Source organism: Carex rostrata, chromosome 25, assembly GCF_964058835.1.
Source record: "Carex rostrata chromosome 25, lpCarRost1.2, whole genome shotgun sequence".
Lineage (NCBI taxonomy): Eukaryota > Viridiplantae > Streptophyta > Magnoliopsida > Poales > Cyperaceae > Carex > Carex rostrata.
In genome coordinates, this window is record NC_135942.1 from 3812186 (window position 1) to 3831253 (window position 19068).

The following is a 19068-nucleotide window of genomic DNA, read 5'->3' on the forward strand; positions in this document are numbered from 1 at the left end:
AGAACATGTATCTATGTGATTAAAATGACATCTCGTGTCAAATGGTTTGTAAAACTTAACTATCTTTCAATCCACATACTAACCTTATAGTGGTAATTAGTGTTCCTGCTAATTACCTTGGTTAGTGACCTTTTAAGATTAAGAGTATATATCATCTATATTATGGAGTTTCACAATTTCAGTCATGAACTCGAAATGATCCATAAATTCAATAATACTCAAGGCAACAAAATGATATTAATCATCCAATTCATGAACAAAGCTTTATGATAAATTATCGTATTATTGACTTCTAGATTATTACAAACTAACACACATATCTTAATGCGATGCACACGGATCAAACGGTAGAGGAACCCTTTAGATTTAAATTTGAGTTTGATAGGCTTTATATGCTTTTAATAAAGGGTAAAATGGGTATTTAAAGATTTTAGAATGAGTTTTAATATAAAATACAATAAAATGGGTAAATTTGTGAGTTTTTGAAGTTTAGAGGGAGAAATACGTAATTTTAAACTTTAGAGGGAAAAATACGTAATTTTGAAGTTTTTGAGGGGTATACGTGAAATTCCCCCAAACAAAAAAGAACCAAAAAATAGACATAACCACATATACGACGCCTGTCAATCCTGACCACTGGATTGGTCTGTTGTCCGGTTCTGATTGTTTTTATCTCCCGTATTGTTTTGGAAAGTTCTTCGGTGTTCGAACGGGTGACTGGTGGGTGGGGTCTACTGTTGAGTCTCCTTGGCCTGGTGCGGTACGCAACTGTGAATGACCCTTTTCTGAATCCACCGAAGCTCGCTTAAAATTCGGGTCGAAGGAATGCATGATTAAAAATTAAACAAGATTGTTTAGGAATGTCAATGATATATTTTGAGTAGAACTAGGGTGTTCTTAAGTTCACCAAGCTTCGTGGTGAACTTAAGTTTAAAATCTGTCAAATCGACTTTAAATGATGAATTCGAACCGTTGAAATCCGCATACCTCACGAGCAAGGTTCTAAATAGCGGCTATAGCATTTTCAGACCATAAAAGCGATAGTGCTATAGCGCGCTGTTTTTTTAACCAGCCCACTATGACGCGATAAACGTTATTTAAACCTTTGTTTATGAGTGATGCCTCTACATGTGAAAATTTTAAACATTCGAATTAATTTAGTATAAAGTCAAATGGTTAAAAAACATTCAAAAAATGAATGCATTAAAATTAATTTATTAACATTCTAATTTTGACCGATTGACTTTATACTAAATTAATTTAAATGTTTAAAATTTTCACATATAGACGGATTACTCGTAAGGTATATGAGTTTCAATGGTTTGAATTCGTCATTTGAAGCCGATTTGATGGATTCTAGATTTGAGTTCACCAAGAGGCTTGGTGAACTTAAGAACACCCTAGTTTTACTCATATATTTGTCATATTTGTATTGAATTGGTAAGATAGATATGAATTATTATTTTTTGTTAATTTATAGAATATAGTATGAATATGGCTAAGATTTTTTTGGTAGCTTAATGAATAAGGATATAAATAAAAATTATTTCATATCTGTTATTTTATAGAGTAATTATATATAAATATACATTCATATGAAAATGAGACATGATGTGATATACGATCTAAATATGTATGGTATTATTCTAAATTTAATTTTTTAATTATTTCTTTCATTCTTTTTTCTTTCTCTTGTTTTCAAAAATATTTTATTGAAAGCATAAATAAGAATGTTAATGACACTTTTATCCGACTCGTATTATATTCGACAAAACAGATATATATATAAAGTTATTTTTGTTAGCTTAATAGGTATGAATATAAAAATACTTCCATTCAATTCGCATTGCATAATTATTTATGAAACATTGTTTCTAGTTTTTTAGTGAACTATCTGAAAACAATTGAATATGTCACTGTCAAGGACCTATATATGGAGACTTCTTTAGTACCTAAGTTTTCTCAGTGGGACTAATTAAAATATAGATCTGGTCACACATTCTTTTTCTGTTTTTCTTTTTGCTCAGTCAAACAATTTGACAATCAAGAAAAAGTTCAATAGTATATATTAATAAAGGTTAATTCCAAAAAAAAATCAAACAATACATCATTTATTATTATTATTATTATTATTATTATTATTATTATTATTTATTCTTTCTTTTTACAGATTAAGTTGGGATGTGACATGTACAAATATAATTTTCATGAAAAATAAAGAAATTACAAAACACGAGATCAAGAAAAATATACCAAATCTCATTTAAAACATCTTATTTAATTATAACGAATAAAATTTGTATTTTATATAATAATAATTAATTAATATTGTTATGTTATTGTTTAATCCAACTAATTTAATTACATGTAATAATTATATTAATAAAGAAAATTGTATAATATCAAATATTTTAAAAAGAAAAATAGGATTTCCCAATTAATCCTACCGTACAACTGAACACTCATTTCAGCATATTCCTATAATTAATCCTGTGCATTTCCACACTCATGAATTCGCACTTTTTCAAAAATGGATTCCCATCTCCATCAAATCTCATCCCATATAATCCTGTAACATCCAAACGGGCCTACAAACCTTGTTATTGGAGAGCGTCTTCATTCGGAAACACACCAATTTGTAACCTTTTGTGATAAACTAAATCCATTTTTCTCTTCTTCTTCTTTTTTTTTCAATTTATTTTTTACCTGACTTAATTCTCTTCGAGAGTGTCTTCATTTTACCTATCTTAATTCTCTTCTTCTTCTTTTTTTCAATTTATTTTTTACAAAACACCACGATGCAAATATCACGTTGGAAAACCGGATCCACTTGTCTAACGGAACTTGTAGATTGGGTTTATTTGATTTTTGCAAAAATATATTGATTGCCCCCACCTAATTGAGAATCATACATTTGTTGTTCGTACAATAATCTTTTACGTCTATTTGACTAATTTGCAAAAACATACAATTATTGAATTTTACAATTTCTTCTACTTTAAGATTATTTTAGGTTCAAGAAGAATTGGAATTGCAATATAAAATGCTTGGACAGAAGAAATCATGAAGATATTTGTCAAGAATGCAAATTGTAATACTTTGTACTTGGTAAAGTAAGTTTGAGGCTGTTTTTACAGAGCCAAACGTTATGTAACGTTTGTAAAACGTTATAAGGTTTTACTCCTGTCAAAAACACTAAGTAAGAGCTCGATCAAACTCAGAGAAAACATAAAACGTTATAACGTTTTAAGGATGTTAAGGGACTGAAATCCAGTTGTACAAGAGTCCTAAAACGTTATAACGTCTTCACAAAACGTTGTAACGTTTTAATTAAATTTGATCTTCAAAAATCCTGTTTTTGATCAAGATTTTACAGAGCAAAACGTTATGTAACGTTTTACAAACGTTGTAACGTTTTTGAACGATTAGCTGAGCTGTCAGGAAATTGAAAACCTAAAATCGAATTATAATATAAAACGTTGTAACGTTTTAGCTCAATTTGCTTATTTTTGAGCTGTCTCTATAAATAGAGCAGTGGGGTCTCTTCCCCACCCAACCTAGCCGTCCCTAAACTTCAAAAGAGGCGATTTTCTGAGAGCTTGGTTCCACCATTGTTGATTGAGCTTAAAACTTCAATATCTCTCAATCAATCTCAAACAACCTCAAACCTACTTCACTAATCTCTAATTAGATTAGGTTAGAGTGATCTATTGAGTGTTTCTCTTGTTCTTGAGTAGCTTGTGTGACTTCTCTTGTTTGTAAGGGCTCGCCGGCTCAAACCTCGAGTTGCTCGTGTGACTTCCCTTGGTTGTAAGTGTTGGATTTTGACTATTCAAACCCATTGATTAATCATGTTGGGGTTTTGACTGTTCAAACCCATTTATATGCTTAAGGTGCGGAAAGAGTAAAACAAAACTTTTACATCTACCTTAAGCTACGGATTAAACGAATCAAGAAGATCCGTTTAATCCTATTTACAGATCTACTCCATAATTGATTTTCTAAAACATTAAATCTATTTATCAATTAAATATATTAATATAACATGTTTATACCTTGTTTCTAAATCACAGTTGGAATGCAGACCGAGCGAGTAGAGCCTCACCAGGGAAGGAATCGACTCGGAGTATCACACGTGTGATACCTCTATTAGTTATCCACCAGGACTAACCAGAGAGCAGTTTATTTCTTTTGCCAGAAATACTATAAACCGCGGTATTCTGCAAAAACACTATTCACTGAAAAATTCGTTTCAATCAGATTTGCTAATTAAACCAAATCTGAAATACTGCGAAAATTCGGTAAAACACTATTCACCAATCGAAAAACCGTAAATAGAGAAAGAGAGAAATCCAATTAACAAAGTAATCAGATTAACACGTGAATTAGTGAGTTTTCTCTTTCACCTATGCCCATCTATTTATAGGCAAAGGAGGAGGTTCACCAAAAGACCGAAATACCCCCGTACTTGACAAAATTACATTTTTGCCATTTTGGATGTGGCATTCAAATTTGATTTTGCAACTTCATATTGGTTAGATTAGTTTAATGGATTCTAAACCCATTAACCCAAACCCACTATGAATAGTAAATATCCAAATCAAATATGTATAATTGTCATGTACAAATATATTCGTTTACGGTTTTCGTTTGGTAATTTTTATACAACATGTCAAACACGTTTATAAACAAACCTGTGTTTCTGTTTGTCATTCTAAATGACGTACAATTAATTTAATTAATTATACCAAGTATAACTAATTATAACCATTAGTTTTTGCTTTGTCATTTTTAACATGACAAATATAATTTAATTATAACACGTATAATTAATTATAACCATCTTAATATTGATCATAACCAATTTATAATCAATCACAATAAGATTCTCCGATTAACTCCTATATGGTGTGACCCAATAGGATCTGTGTTATGTTGGTAAATAGAATTAAAACTGTTTTAACTTCTATAATCATAGGAGGCATCTGGCAGTATACACTATGACCATCCAATTACACAGATGATGATGTACTGTACAATATCACGATCCAGTAAACAATTTACTTGTGTCTGTTCTTCTGTCTCATAGCTATCAGATCAGTTTCAAGGTAAATGTGTGTCATCCTTGCTAACTGTATCTTTTCTTGATCTTGAGTAGATTATCAAATATAATTACTCTTGTAATTATACCGCATGCAGATAATCTAACTCTACCAAGGGGCCCAGTGATGCTATAGCTCGTATAGAGATACGAGGGACAAATAGTATTCTTGGCAGACTATCACTTCCTCAGCTAAGCTATACGTATGGAAATGCTACCTTTATGACTGTTTTTTACGGACAGCGTTAGATAACACTCACACATACATATTTCTTAGTGGGAACGATAAATACCTCATACTTTAGAACTTGACACTGAATGAAAACATAAATGACACGAACACAATTCTATTTAATGTTTCATTCGGGGTCTGTCAAATACCATGTTCCTAGAACATGTATCCATATGATTAAAATGACATCTCGTGTCAGGTGGTTTGTAAAACTTAACCATCTTTTAATCCACATGCTAACCTTATTGCGGTAATTAGTGTTCCTGCTAATTACCTTGGTCAGTGACTTTTAGGAGTGTATATTATCTATATTATGGAGTTTCACAATTTCAGTCATGAACTCGAAATGATCCATAATTTCAATAATACTCAAGGCAACAAAATGATATATAAATAAACATTCAATTCATGAACAAAGCTTTGTGATAATTTATCGTATTATTGACTTCTAGATTATTACAGACTAACAGTAAGGGCTCACCGGCGCTCATCTCTCGTTGGCCTTGACTTCCCGTTTTGTAAGGGCTCACGGTTCACAATTGTAATCCTTTCATATTGGGTAATAGAAAGGCGCACCTAGAAAGAGGTTGCGACGCCCCGGAGACGTAGGCCTTTGTTTTGCCGAACTCCGTTATCATCCCGCGTGTCAAATTTCTCTAAACTCATATCTTTTACTTTTAATTGCAATTTAATTTCAGTTTTCGAGCTAATTAGCGGTGCCCCTTATTTCAACAACATTTGTCATTATTAATTTATACGGGATAATGTTGTTTGTAGAGAAGACATAATCATTTGGGTTTGGTGAGAGAATAAAACAACTGTGAAACTCATTTTTGTTTGTTGAATTTAGTTTAGTGGATATACTTGTTTATTAAAAATATTTGTTGAATTTATTATTATTAAAAATGTTAGATTTAAAATTAATTCTATGAATAATTAATTTTATAGTCAAATAAGAAAGTGAATAAAAAATTGATAACATATCGAATATAATAAAAAAGTAAAGGATAAATAGAGTAACTAGGGTGTTCTTAAGTTCACCAAGTTCCTTGGTGAACTCAATCTAAAACCCATCAAAACAGCCTCAAATGACGAATTCGAACCGTTAAAATTCATCTTACGAGTGATGCGTCTACATGTGAAAATTTTAAACATTTGAATTAATTTATTATAAAGTCAAGCAGTCAAAATTAAAAGGTTAATAAATTAATTTTAATGAATTCTTTTTTTGAACGTTTTTTGACCATTTGATTCTATATAAAATTAATTTTTTTTACATGTAGATGCATCACTCATAAAGTAGGGGGGTTTCAACGGTTCAAATTTGTCGTTTAAAGCCGATTAAATGTGTTTTAGACTTGAATTTACCAAGAGGCTTGATGAACTTAAGAACACCCTAGTTCTACTCTAAATAAGAAATTGAAGAACAATGAGAGATTAACTTTAGAACAACTCATGAACTCATTTAGGTAACATTTACCTTCTATTTATATTTTGTAAGTATAGTAACAAATGAATAGTTCGGGTTCGGGTTGGTGGAGTCAAAAATTCGTAATTTGAAAATAATTTGGATATAATTCGGAAATAATTCGGTACCACAACAAAGCAAAAAAAGAACAACCCCCCCCCCCCCCCCCCAAATAAATAAAATTAATAATAATAATAATAATAATAATAATAATAATAATAATAATAATAATAATAATAATAAAAATATGAGCAAAACTAGGGTGTGATGTGCTCATCAAGAGATGTTGGTGAGCACACCTCCAAAAGGCTATCAGATTGACTACGAATCACGAATCCAAACCGTTGAAATCCATGTACTTCGTGAGTGATACATTTACATGCAAAAATTTTAATGTTTCAAATTTATTTAGTACATGGTCAAGCATTAAAAAAAATGATGAAAAATGAATTCATAAAACAATTTAAAAAATAACCTATAAAATATTCATTGTTTTGACCGTTTGACCATATGCTAAATAAATTCGAAACTTTACAATTTTTGCATGTACATGCATCATTCACGAAGTACATGGATTTCAACGGTTTGGATTCATAATTCAAAGTCAATCCGATAGTTTTTTAGAGGTGTGCTCACCAATCTCTCTTGGTGAGCACATCACACCCTAGTTTTGCTTAAAATATATATATACATTTGCGTTTTTTCACGTTTTATTAGCGAATAATTCGTAATTCGCGTTTTATTTGATGTTCAGTTCGGAAACGTAAAAAAACGAATTATACGTGAAATATTCACGAATTATGTTACTATGCTTTGTAAGTCGCTAACTAAAGTTCTGGGATGAATTTATACTCTACAATTTCTCAATGGTATAATACTTGACTAACAGAAGAGTTCAATTAGGTCCTTTTTTTCTTTTAATCTCAACGAATGTTTGATTTCAATCCTACGAGGCTAAAGCAATAGTTGATCTATAATTATTTTAGTATAAGACAGATACGATAATATTATTTTAGATAAATTAAGATTTTCTCTAATTTGACTTTAGTTAATGTTTTTGCATTTTTATATTTCAGAAATGAGATAGTCATGCTGTTTTTGACCTCCACATGCAACGCAATGCCACGAAAAAATTCGATGCAAAACAATTCGATCCATTGTTTTTAAATCCGTTACTGTTTTATACAAATCAACTAGTTCCTTTATTTCAGGCGCATTTGATGCATTTTTTTTTATACAAATTACAAAAAACTTATATAGCGTAATCATCCATAGATCTGTCATTTGAAAGTTCAATAAAGAAACATGTTTGACTTATATAGCGTAATTTCAAATTTTGACTTAAGATATCTCCTTTACTTGCACCATATTTGGTTAGCGTTGTTTTCTTTTGTTGCATGTTTAATTCAAAGAATATTAAAATATAGATTTTGTAAAATTGAAGGACAAAATGGCATCCATTAACATTGATCTCGTATTTAGTATGAATAAAAATATATTAATTTATGATTTCATTTCTTTCCCTTCATTTCTCTCACTATCTCCTGTCCAAACAAAATATTACAAGTACATTATTAATACAAATTTTTTTTTTACATAAGATGATAAAAAAGCTAAACAATAAATTACATTCATTCTCAGATCTTAGATTTTCTGAAAATTATATTTCACTGCATGTTGGAACTAATACAAAAAAACTTGTCAAAATATTCAAAATAATAAGTTCAGTACTACATTTTGATATTTGGGTTAATTAATAATGCATCGGGCTTTATAACACGAGTCAAGACCAATTTAGTCCGAAGTAAAATACACGGATTCCGTTTAATATTCGTGTCAAAACAAATTAGACGGTTCAGATCTAAACTTAAAATTTGAGTTACCTTAGGTGATATGAATTCTTATAACCCCAGAGCCTTGCACCTTGGTGCTAACATAATCGCAAAATAATGTACTTTCATTTTTTTTTTTGGGTCAATTAATCTCCATTACATCGTTCCATTGACAGAAGATATCTTTGCAAAATATTATTAGTTGTCAATTTAGACGATAGCGAGGTCCAAACTTATCTTGTCCTCGTCAGTTTTCTTCAAGTCGAAGGGACCATGCGGATCTCAATCCTACCCGAATCCAACAGCATACGCTACTAGAACTACAGTATACTAGTACTAAGATCCAAACAAGTAATTAATACTCCATTTATGGATCGGGTTAACCCAATAACCCATGGGCCATGGCTAGTGAGTAGTGGGGTAGTTCGGAAAAAAAAAACCGGATAATATATTTTGTAATTAAAAAAGAGTGAGGTTATGACGTTATGCTATTACGTATGTATTACGAACACTAGTCTGTATTTTGAATCATTATTTTTGTTTTTAAAATTTAAATCGTTTAAAATGATCTTAATATGAGTATATACTTATAAATTAACTTTTATATTTTTTAGATATTTTTGTTATTTTTTAAGATGGGTAGAGAAATCAGTATTTTTGAGTGATCTATAATATTTAGATCAAGTAGTTTTGAATAAAAAGTTGATGTACGAATATTGCGAACTTGTGTCCACTATGCATTGTAAGCAAAAATATTAATTGAAAGTACGAAACTTAGTTGACTATGCACCGTACATTTGTACCAAAGCTCACTCAATATAAAAAAAATGAAATATAAAAAGTACTTGGTATTTATCGGATCTCAATCCTACCTGATTAGATAGTCGCTGCCTCGAGTCCGCATTAACTCAAAAGAGCATCTTTTGGGTTAACGCATCTAGACCGTCTGATTTTAAATGAAATCAATCCAGTCACAGTCTATAATTCAGGAGTCCTTCAATATTAGTGTGGATCTAATCCGCACGGATGATAAAGTGGATCGGACAGTCCAGATACATCAACTCAAACGATTCTTTTTTGAGTTACTGCAGAGGATACGAACTCTGCTACCTCAGTCCCGTGACCAATCTGAAAAGGGTTTCTGGTACTTTCGCAAATAGTCTGTAAATGGAGGGGTAACAAAGAAATTGAGCGATTAACAAATAATCCTACCCCTCTTTGTCCGATACTATTATCGTTTACTTGCTTCTCACCCTGCTTCTCTCTCTCTCTCTCTCTTCTCGCTCTCTGTATTAATTAAATCAGAGATATTAGAAAACAAACTACGAAATCTAATTACACAAGGGAAAATTTCAGACCGTGGAAATCTTGATCCGTCCAATGGCGGCTCCTTTCGGGCCGCTTCTTAGATTGATTTGAGGTACTGGTTTTTCTCCCTTTTTCTGAAAATTATCTTTTCTGTTTAGGAATTGATCTTAGCAGAGTTATATGAGTGGGTAGTTTTCGAATTTTTTGATCTAAAAAGTGATGTTTATTGGTAGATTTTTTTTTGGGTTTTCGGATTTGGTAGGTAGGCAAGCCAGTTAACAAGTGAGTTTCTCTGCTATAGTTGATATTATATAGAAAAAGGGTTAATTAATTTTCAAAAGAAAACTAATTTGTTTCAATCTGAGCAATGTTTGCTTGGTTGAGTTACCATTTGCTTGATTCTATGGTGTTAGACTTGTTATCCTTTGTAAATAATTATGTTTAATTGTTCACCAATTAACTATGCTTAAGGTTTGATTAATTTCAATGACTAATTGATGTTTATGCTTAAAAGTGGAGAGGTGCTAACCTAGCCTGCTGAGTTGTATCATTTTATTGCTGCAAGCTTCTTCTCTCCATTCACATATTTTTTAGAAGTTCCTTTTTATTAGAGCTTGTTTCTTTCATTTGCTTAAAAGTGGACTTGATTCACAGTTTGTTCCATCACTGATTCAACTATGATTTGATCAAATTTATTTTCCAATGACTAGCACAGCTGTGCTTTAAATAAAGCTTTCTTGGTCTACTCTGATGTTTTGTTTTGCTAAGCATTTTTCCTCCGTTTGTATTAGCAATTCGTTGGAGCTCATATTTTTCATTTACGCACAATACAATAGTAATTTTTTTATTTATCTCTTGTCATTGAGCTGTAATGGAATTGTTTTGCATGGGTGATTGCATAAAATGTTTGACTTAAGCATTTAAGTTCCTACCAAATATCCCGAGGTGAAGCAGTCTTACAGTTGTTTCCTACCTCATAGCAGTAATTCACTGCCTTAATTGAACATTAACCCTTTTGTATTTTTTTTTCTGGATAGATTGCGATCTTACCTTTTCAGATGGAACTCACAAGACTCTAAAGAATTTATAAGCCAAATTATAAATGGAGTACAGAAAGGAATCCGGTCAGAGGACAACAGGCAGTCAAGGGACCCTTCCACCCTCTTCTACCAGTACTGGATTAAATGTACAAGTACCTGGACCAACTAGACCTGTTCTAAACTACTCCATCCAGACTGGAGAAGAATTTGCATTAGAGTTCATGCGGGACCGTGCAAAAATGCCGTCAGCTCCTTTACCAGTTATTGCACCAGTACCAGCACAGGTACCGGTACAACCACAAACAGGCTACATGGACCGCAGATCCATTTTGGGTGTTTTCCGCCCAGGATCTGAAGCGATCTCTGACAACTCCACTTTAGCAGCCTCAACTGAACACCCTAACCCTAACCCTCCAGCAGTAACTGAAAATAAGCCCTATTTTTCTTCAACCAGATCAACACCAGCTCCGGCCCCACCACGGGCCATGTCAGGATATACATCATCGGAGGCTGCCTCTGACACATCTGGCAGTAAAAGGATAAAATTTCTCTGCAGTTATGGTGGAAAAATCTTACCCAGACCGAGTGATGGTAAGTTACGGTATGTTGGTGGTGAGACGCATATTATTCGAATAAACTATAACATCTCCTTTCAAGAGTTGAAGAGAAAAACAATGGCTATATATAATTTACCTCATACCATTAAGTACCAGTTACCTGGTGAGGATTTGGATGCTTTAATATCTGTCTCGAATGATGAGGATTTGAGAAATATGATGGAGGAGTGTGGGGTTCTTCTGGAGGGTTCTTCTGAGGGAGGCGGAGGCGGAGGGTCTCAGAAGCTGAGGATGTTTCTCTTCTCCAGCACGGATTTTGATGACTCAAGCTTGAGTCTGGGCTCAATGGATGGTGATTCTGAGGTTCAATTTCTTGTTGCTATCAATGGGATGGATACTGGTTCAGGGACTGGTAAGCCAGTGAGCGGGTACGGGTTTACTGGTTCAACTCAAGGGGGGGATTTGGATCAGTTTATGCATCTTAATTCCAATATAGACAGACAGAAAACAAGTGAAGGTACTGGTACTGGTACCAGCACAGTACCAGCTGGCCAGAATCAAGCACAGGGAAAGGTTCCACCTAGTCTCTCGAGCGAATTCGATCCATCTCACTACTCTTACCAGTCAGAGAGTGTTCCGTACATGGACCCGGTTCGTACATACCCTAGTGTTAACCCTAGCGAAAGCCAGTACCAATACAACACTGCAATACATGATTCTGCCCCTCTTTCAGTACCATCTGATTATGCGTTCATTTCTCAATACACACCTCACACTACTACTACTGGGATAAATGCTGTGTTGCCTCCATCTGTCAGCGGACAAGTTGTTCATGAGAAAGAAGTTGTGTTACCAAAGGATACGGTGATACACCCTGCTCCACCCTTACCAGTACAGGCACCAACACCGGTAAAAGATGATATATCATCATTGTTACCACCAAAAGACATCAATTCAAAGCATGTAGAAAATGTGTCAGCACCAATCTCAAAGCAAAGTGATGGTAATAACAATGAGGTGAATAATGAAGAAGGGAGTTATTCATCTGGCGGGGCCTTCAATTCAGGGTACTCTGACCAAGATACTGATGTTGTGGATAACATTCAGGGAAAGAACCAACCTAGGTCATTCAGGGTTTTTCACTCTGAGAGGATACCTAGACAACAATCTGAGTCCTTGAACCGGCTTTCCAAATCTGATGATTCTATGGGTGCACAATTTTTAGTAATCAACACTTCCCGATCAGACACAGTCAGAGATTCTATAGCAGAAGTTGTGGATCCCACGCTTGAAGGAACTTCCACCTCTTCTCAGCCACTGGGTGTAGAACTCCCACATGAAGATGATTTGTTAAATTTTGAAAACTATGAAAATACCCCTTTACCTCCAACACATATCGAGAATCATGCAGTTAATGAACCAAATGTGGTCTCTGGAGAAGTTACTTACCATAGAAGTGAAGATCATGGTGGGAAGTTGCCAGCAACAGCACCCATACCAGTTCAAGATGGTCAAAAGGCTGAGCCACATGACCCACATGTTGTAAAAACCAAACACAATGAGCCTACTTCGAAGAGAGATGGACCAGAATCTGCCTCAAATTTGGCATGGCCAGAAGACCCTAACCCTAAAAATTTGAGCTCTTTTCCCCTAGAGGAATCTCTGGCAGAGAAGAAGGACATCTTAGTTGACATAAATGATCGGTTCCCTCCAGACTTTCTCTCTGAATTTTTTTCAAAGGCCAAACTTGCTGCAGCAGAGTCTTCTCGAAGCCCCTTTTTGAAAGAAGATGCTGGCCTAAGTGTAAATATTCAAAATCATGAGCCAAAGAGTTGGTCCTTCTTCAGAAATTTGGCTCCCGAGGAGTTTGCCAGAAAGGATGTGTCATTGATGGACCAGGATATGAATTTTGAGCAGATGGCCTCGCAAATAGAGTTTGATGTGGAAATGAAGCTTCCAGAAGCTTCTAGAAGGGACATCAAGGATTCTGCAGGTGTTGATGCTTTTCATGTCAATAATGATCTGTTTGTGAATGTTGGAGAGAATCTTGGCTTGCCTTCAGAGTATGATGTAAGTACACTTTGGAATGATGAATTTTTCTACTGATTGGTTTGTGCCAATGGTGGTAATACAGTTACTAACTGGTACTGGTACTCATATTATGAATGTGCTGGGAATACCTGCTGGTACTGTTATTTTTGTCATGTGTCTTGGTTTATACCTTTTTAATTCTGTATCAGTCAAGGTTGTTGATAAATTCGTGCTGTTTGATCTCAGATTTAACAAAACTTCTTGTCAGATTGCATATTGATCATTGCAGTTATTTGAAAATTCTCCAAAAAAAACTCCCACATAAGTTAATGAATCAACGAATGAATAAAAAGCGATATATTTCAGAAAAGTGAAAACAACAAAAATAAATTAAATAATATTTGTATGTTCAAAGAATTAGGTGTAAAATAATAGTATAATGGTGATGGAACAAATTGTGTCTCTTTTACCAGGAAATAAAGATTGAAGAAGCTGCCGGACAACTTTTAGATGCTGCTTTCGATGATATTGATCTGAGCAATCTACAGGTATTCTTGTGAACTTCTGGCTGAAAAATCTTTGCAAATTACCCTTTGTGTCTTGCTCTACCTCCATGGCTAGGGGAGTAATTTTGTGTATTTTCAAATCTAGTTATGCTGAGAGGTGTTTCACTTATAACATAGCAAAGATTCTGTTTTGATTTTTGAGCAGTTAATAAAGAATGACGATTTAGAAGAGCTGAGGGAACTGGGGTCTGGGACATTTGGTACAGTTTACCACGGTAAATGGAGGGGAACTGACGTGGCCATCAAGAGGATAAAGAAGAGTTGCTTTACAGGCCGCTCCTCTGAGCAAGAAAGACTGGTACACTCTTTTTTTTTTTTAATTCTTCTGCCGTACTTGTTGGTAGTATTTTGTAAAAGGTATCTCAAAGATAAACCAGAAAGGAAACAATCAGAGCAGATTTGCCCAACTGGTTCTGATCTGGCATATAGAGGGTAGAAAACATCTAAAAGGAATTTTGATAATAAATTCAATAATTCTTCCATCTCTCTGTATATAGACGCATGAGTTCTGGCGGGAAGCAGAGATCCTCTCAAGACTTCATCACCCAAATGTGGTGGCCTTTTATGGAGTAGTACAAGACGGCCCAGGAGGTACAATGGCCACTGTGACAGAATTCATGGTTAATGGTTCTCTCAGGCATGTTTTACAACGCAAGGATAAGTATGTCCCTCTTTCTCTTGAAGCTGACACAGTTTTAACAATTTAAAGCTGGAGTAGAACTAGGGTGTTCTTGAGCTCACCAAAGGATGGGTAAGCTTAACTCCAGAACCTATTGGAATGATTTCAAATGATGAATCCAAACTATTGAAATCGATCTACTTCACGAGTGACGCAATTACATGTCAAATTTATAATTTTTTTAATTAGTTTTAGTATAAAGTCAAGTGGTAAAAAAAAAAGTTTTACAAGTTAATTTTAATACATTCATTTTTCATTATTTTTTTACCGCTTGACTTTATACTAAATTAATTTGAAAGTTTATACATTTGACATTTAAACACATTACTTGTGAAGTAGATCGCTTTCAACGGTTTGGATTCGTCATTTGAAGTTAATTTGATAGATTTTAGAGTTAAGCTCACTAAAGGGCTTGGTGAACTTACGAACACCCTACTTTTAGCAAGTCTTAAAGCTGAACCTCAGTATGGTGTCATGCAGATTTGGTACTCTTATCTGCTGTTTAATACAGTACTCTTAATTGTAGTTGCTATGACAAAGACCAGGTCAACTGGCAGTAAAACTGAATATTGGACGTTTTTTTCGGGTTCTTGAATGTCAGGTTCTAAAAAGTAAAATGCATGCACACAAACAGATGGTCAATATTCAGTTGTAATGCTGGTTGACCTGCTTCGTCTAGTCTTTATTGCCTCACCGTGACCTGACAGTTGCTAACTTGCTATTGATTATTTATTAAAATGACTTTTCTATCATTGATTAAATAATTAATATTGTGAAATAATGTGGGAGAAGGTATCTGGATCGCCGCAAGAGACTCATAATAGCAATGGATGCTGCTTTTGGGATGGAATACTTGCATTCGAAGAATATAGTGCATTTTGATCTGAAATGCGATAACTTGCTTGTCAACCTTAAAGACCAAACTAGACCTATTTGCAAGGCAAGTTCTTGTATGCACCTATTTCTTTATTCTGGTGAGGACTTGTACTTCATTTGAAGGGGGTACCCAATAATGTCGTGAATGTAGTCATGACAACTGTGATACAATGTCAATTGCAGAAGCTAAGCTAGTACATGTCAAATTGCAAACACCTCTCATCTCCTTATTTCTAGAAAGTCCATTGTGAAAGCTTCAAAGTTAGTACTACTCACTAAAAGAAGATTTTTTTTTTCTGTAATGAACATGTGACCAATCTACCTTTTTTTTCTTTTCCTGGAGGACATATTTCTGTAAGCAAGCTTCTTTACAATGGCTGTTCATGTCATTCCTTTCTAGTTAACTACAGGGTTAACACAAAAACCCAAACTTGTAAAAATACCCATGGAACATATTTCAGTGGCTGTTCTTGTTGTTTGTTGATAGTTAACGGCATGGTTAACACAATCTCTCTCTGTTTTTTTTTTACATGTAACATAAAGGAGGATTTGTGCAAATAATGAAAATGGGGGCGTTTTTTGGTACCTAGATGTTTGAACTTATTTTTACGTGTGTGACATGTCCTTGGACTAACAGCGAATACTGTTTTCTCACACGAATGATTGTCTTGTTAAAAATACCAGGTGGGTGATTTCGGGCTATCAAAGATAAAGAGAAACACACTTGTTTCGGGTGGTGTGCGAGGGACTCTGCCTTGGATGGCTCCTGAACTACTCAATGGAAGCAGTAACAGGGTTTCTGAAAAGGTATCATAAATACTTATACTTCTAATTATGAGAATTAAGTAGAGTAAGGCTTAGGTTAGGTGCTATGGATAGCATAAGGCCTTCCGTGCTATCATATAAACTTCAAACTTCGATCTAAGTAGCTCAGTAAATTGGTTATATAATAAACTTCAAACTTCTAATTTTTGGAACTTTTTTACTATTTTTTATGATTTATGGAAGATGGCAAAAAATGGCCTAAAATATTTTGACAATTTTCTTTTATTTTTAATCCATTTTTTTGCCATCTTTCATAAATCATAAAAAATAGTAAAGAGAATTCCAAAAATAGTAAATATAAGTTCATTATATAACCAATTTACTGATCTACTTAGATCGAAGTTTTGTACGCTACGTTTTTGAGGCAATAGCACGAAAAGCTTTATGCTATCCATAGCACCTAACCTTACTCATTTAAGTATCTGCAAATAATTGTAACATGATCTAGTATTATTTAATGTCTTTGCTTTTTATTTTTGGTTTTCCTTGAACTTGCAATTCTGAATTGAGCACAAAGTCAAGCAAGAAAAAAGTTACCTTAGTCAGGATATATGAAAATTTTAATTTACTTAATTTTCTAACTGCTGCTTTTGTTCTCATTCCTTCTTTTATTCAAAAATCTTGCAGGTAGATGTATTTTCATTTGGCATTGTGATGTGGGAAATACTCACAGGAGAGGAACCATATGCCAACATGCATTATGGAGCAATTATTGGTAAGATCTTTATTCTTTTCCCATAATCCTTTCATTGTTTGATTTATGTCTGTAATACCAATACAGCACCTACCAAATATGATATCTAACAAGAGTTAATCAGTGATGTCTTGTGTGACATCTCGCAAAAAGGAAGACAACTATTTAGATTGCTAATGGCCTAACAAATTTTGAATTGACACAGGGGGTATAGTGAACAATACACTGAGGCCACCAGTGCCATCAAATTGCGACCTTGGTTGGAAGAGGCTTATGGAGCAGTGCTGGGCACCTGATCCATTCCAACGGCCGTCTTTCACCGAAATAGCTGGTACATTGCGTGCCATGTCTGTGGCTTCTGCAGCACAAGCCAAACAAACCAAGTGAAAAGTATTTGGTTCCTTGCAGAGGTTTTATACCAAATTTACTGGATTGTACTTTTTATAGTGTATCTGTGTAAGAAAGAATGTGACATAGAGTGTGCATATTGAGGAATGGATTTGAGAGTTGATGGTATTTATCTTTTGTTCCTCCTACTTTCTTTTTGTTCGGAGCCTCCTTAGGTCAAGAAATGGATTGTAAAATAAACAGTTCTTGTAGGAATATTATTGATCCCCCATGGGCATATATAATGTACTTGTCATATTATATTACTAGTATCATACCCGTGCGTTGCATCGGGGACATATTATAAGAAATAAATATATCAATGAATATAATAATTATTTAAAAATTAAAACACATGTTAATAGAAAATTTATATGATTATGTATTTTTAATTAACTTTAATCGTGATCTCTGATAACAATTTGATGATGTGATGATTTTTTATTTTTAAGTACCAATGATATTAAATAATAGCTCGATTCAAATCTAATATCAAATATCATACAACAATTCAATATCAACATATAATATGATATAAAAAAAACATAAATAAAAAGTGTTATCATGTGTATGTATAGGATATACACACACACATTATAAGAAAAATATATATTTACACACGTTCCAATTTATATTTTTCTTTGTTTCCAATTTAGAACACACACACACACATTGATATATTCTATATCGGAAATATATTCTAAATTGCCCACACCAATATGTATAGAAACAAAGAAAGAGAAATAAGGAAATAAAAAAAAATGATTTCCATTGTGATCCGTATAGAAACGAAGAAGTAAGGAAACAATAAATAAGAAAATGGAATGTAGAGTTTTCTCAATTGAAGAGGAGAAATATGGAAAAAAATAAAAATAAAGAAACGGATAAATATATCGCTAAATTTCAGAATTTATTCAATTTTAATTGTAACATATCGTGTGGCAGCATATATGGTGGGTATGTTTTTAACTAAATTTAGACTTCTATACATAAAACAGATGCATTTAATTAAAAGAAGACAAAATATGTAATTGGAGAGCTGAGATCAAATCCGAAGTTTCATCTCTCAATCGTAGCCGTTGGCGGATCGGACACCCAACGTGCTTAATAATAGAATAGAGATACGGCAACACAAATTTGTTAGATCATATTGCCATATGCTTGTTTCATCATTGGAAAGCACATTTTTTTCTAGCGTCATGGTCGATTTATATCCCTTTTGCTGTCAATCTAAGATTTCATTGTCAAAGCAACTGATATTGAGATGCCTTTCACTGCTTTATAAGTTCACTAGTCGAAACAGAATAGTTATACAAATTGCAAAAGTGGCATCATATAATGTACAATCCTAAGATTGTGACACGATTACAAAATCTGATTAAAGATGGCTGGGCATGAAATTAGAAGCCTGAACAAATCAGCTGGGAAAAAGAAGTGATGATAGACGATCTTGCATTTGCTATTTCTACTTG

General features: G+C 33.6%; 1 protein-coding gene across 2 annotated transcripts; it reads left to right on the top strand.

Moving 5' to 3' along the window:
- Positions 1-9790: 9790 nt before the first annotated feature.
- Positions 9791-17859, top strand: LOC144576085 (RAF-like serine/threonine-protein kinase 20). Of its 2 annotated transcripts, XM_078326337.1 has the most exons (9): positions 9791-10053; positions 10979-13608; positions 14043-14117; positions 14281-14433; positions 14633-14796; positions 15607-15754; positions 16375-16497; positions 17143-17230; positions 17415-17859. In XM_078326337.1, the coding sequence occupies exons 2-9, from the start codon at positions 11044-11046 to the stop codon at positions 17594-17596; spliced, it is 3498 nt and encodes a 1165-aa protein (XP_078182463.1). In that variant the 5' UTR covers positions 9791-10053; positions 10979-11043; the 3' UTR covers positions 17597-17859. The 2 variants fall into 2 exon arrangements, 1 of the variants encoding a protein (XP_078182463.1); XR_013518600.1 differs by lacking the exon at positions 17415-17859 and having other exon boundaries at positions 15607-15788; positions 17143-17169.
- Positions 17860-19068: the final 1209 nt, after the last annotated feature.

Coding starts and splice junctions, on each gene's coding strand:
- LOC144576085 (XM_078326337.1), top strand. CDS start 11,044: ATGGAGTACAGAAAGGAATCCGGTCAGAGGACAACAGGCAGTCAAGGG. Junction 15,755..16,374: donor AAACTAGACCTATTTGCAAG/GCAAGTTCTTGT, acceptor TAAAAATACCAG/GTGGGTGATTTCGGGCTATC. Junction 16,498..17,142: donor GTAACAGGGTTTCTGAAAAG/GTATCATAAATA, acceptor AAAATCTTGCAG/GTAGATGTATTTTCATTTGG.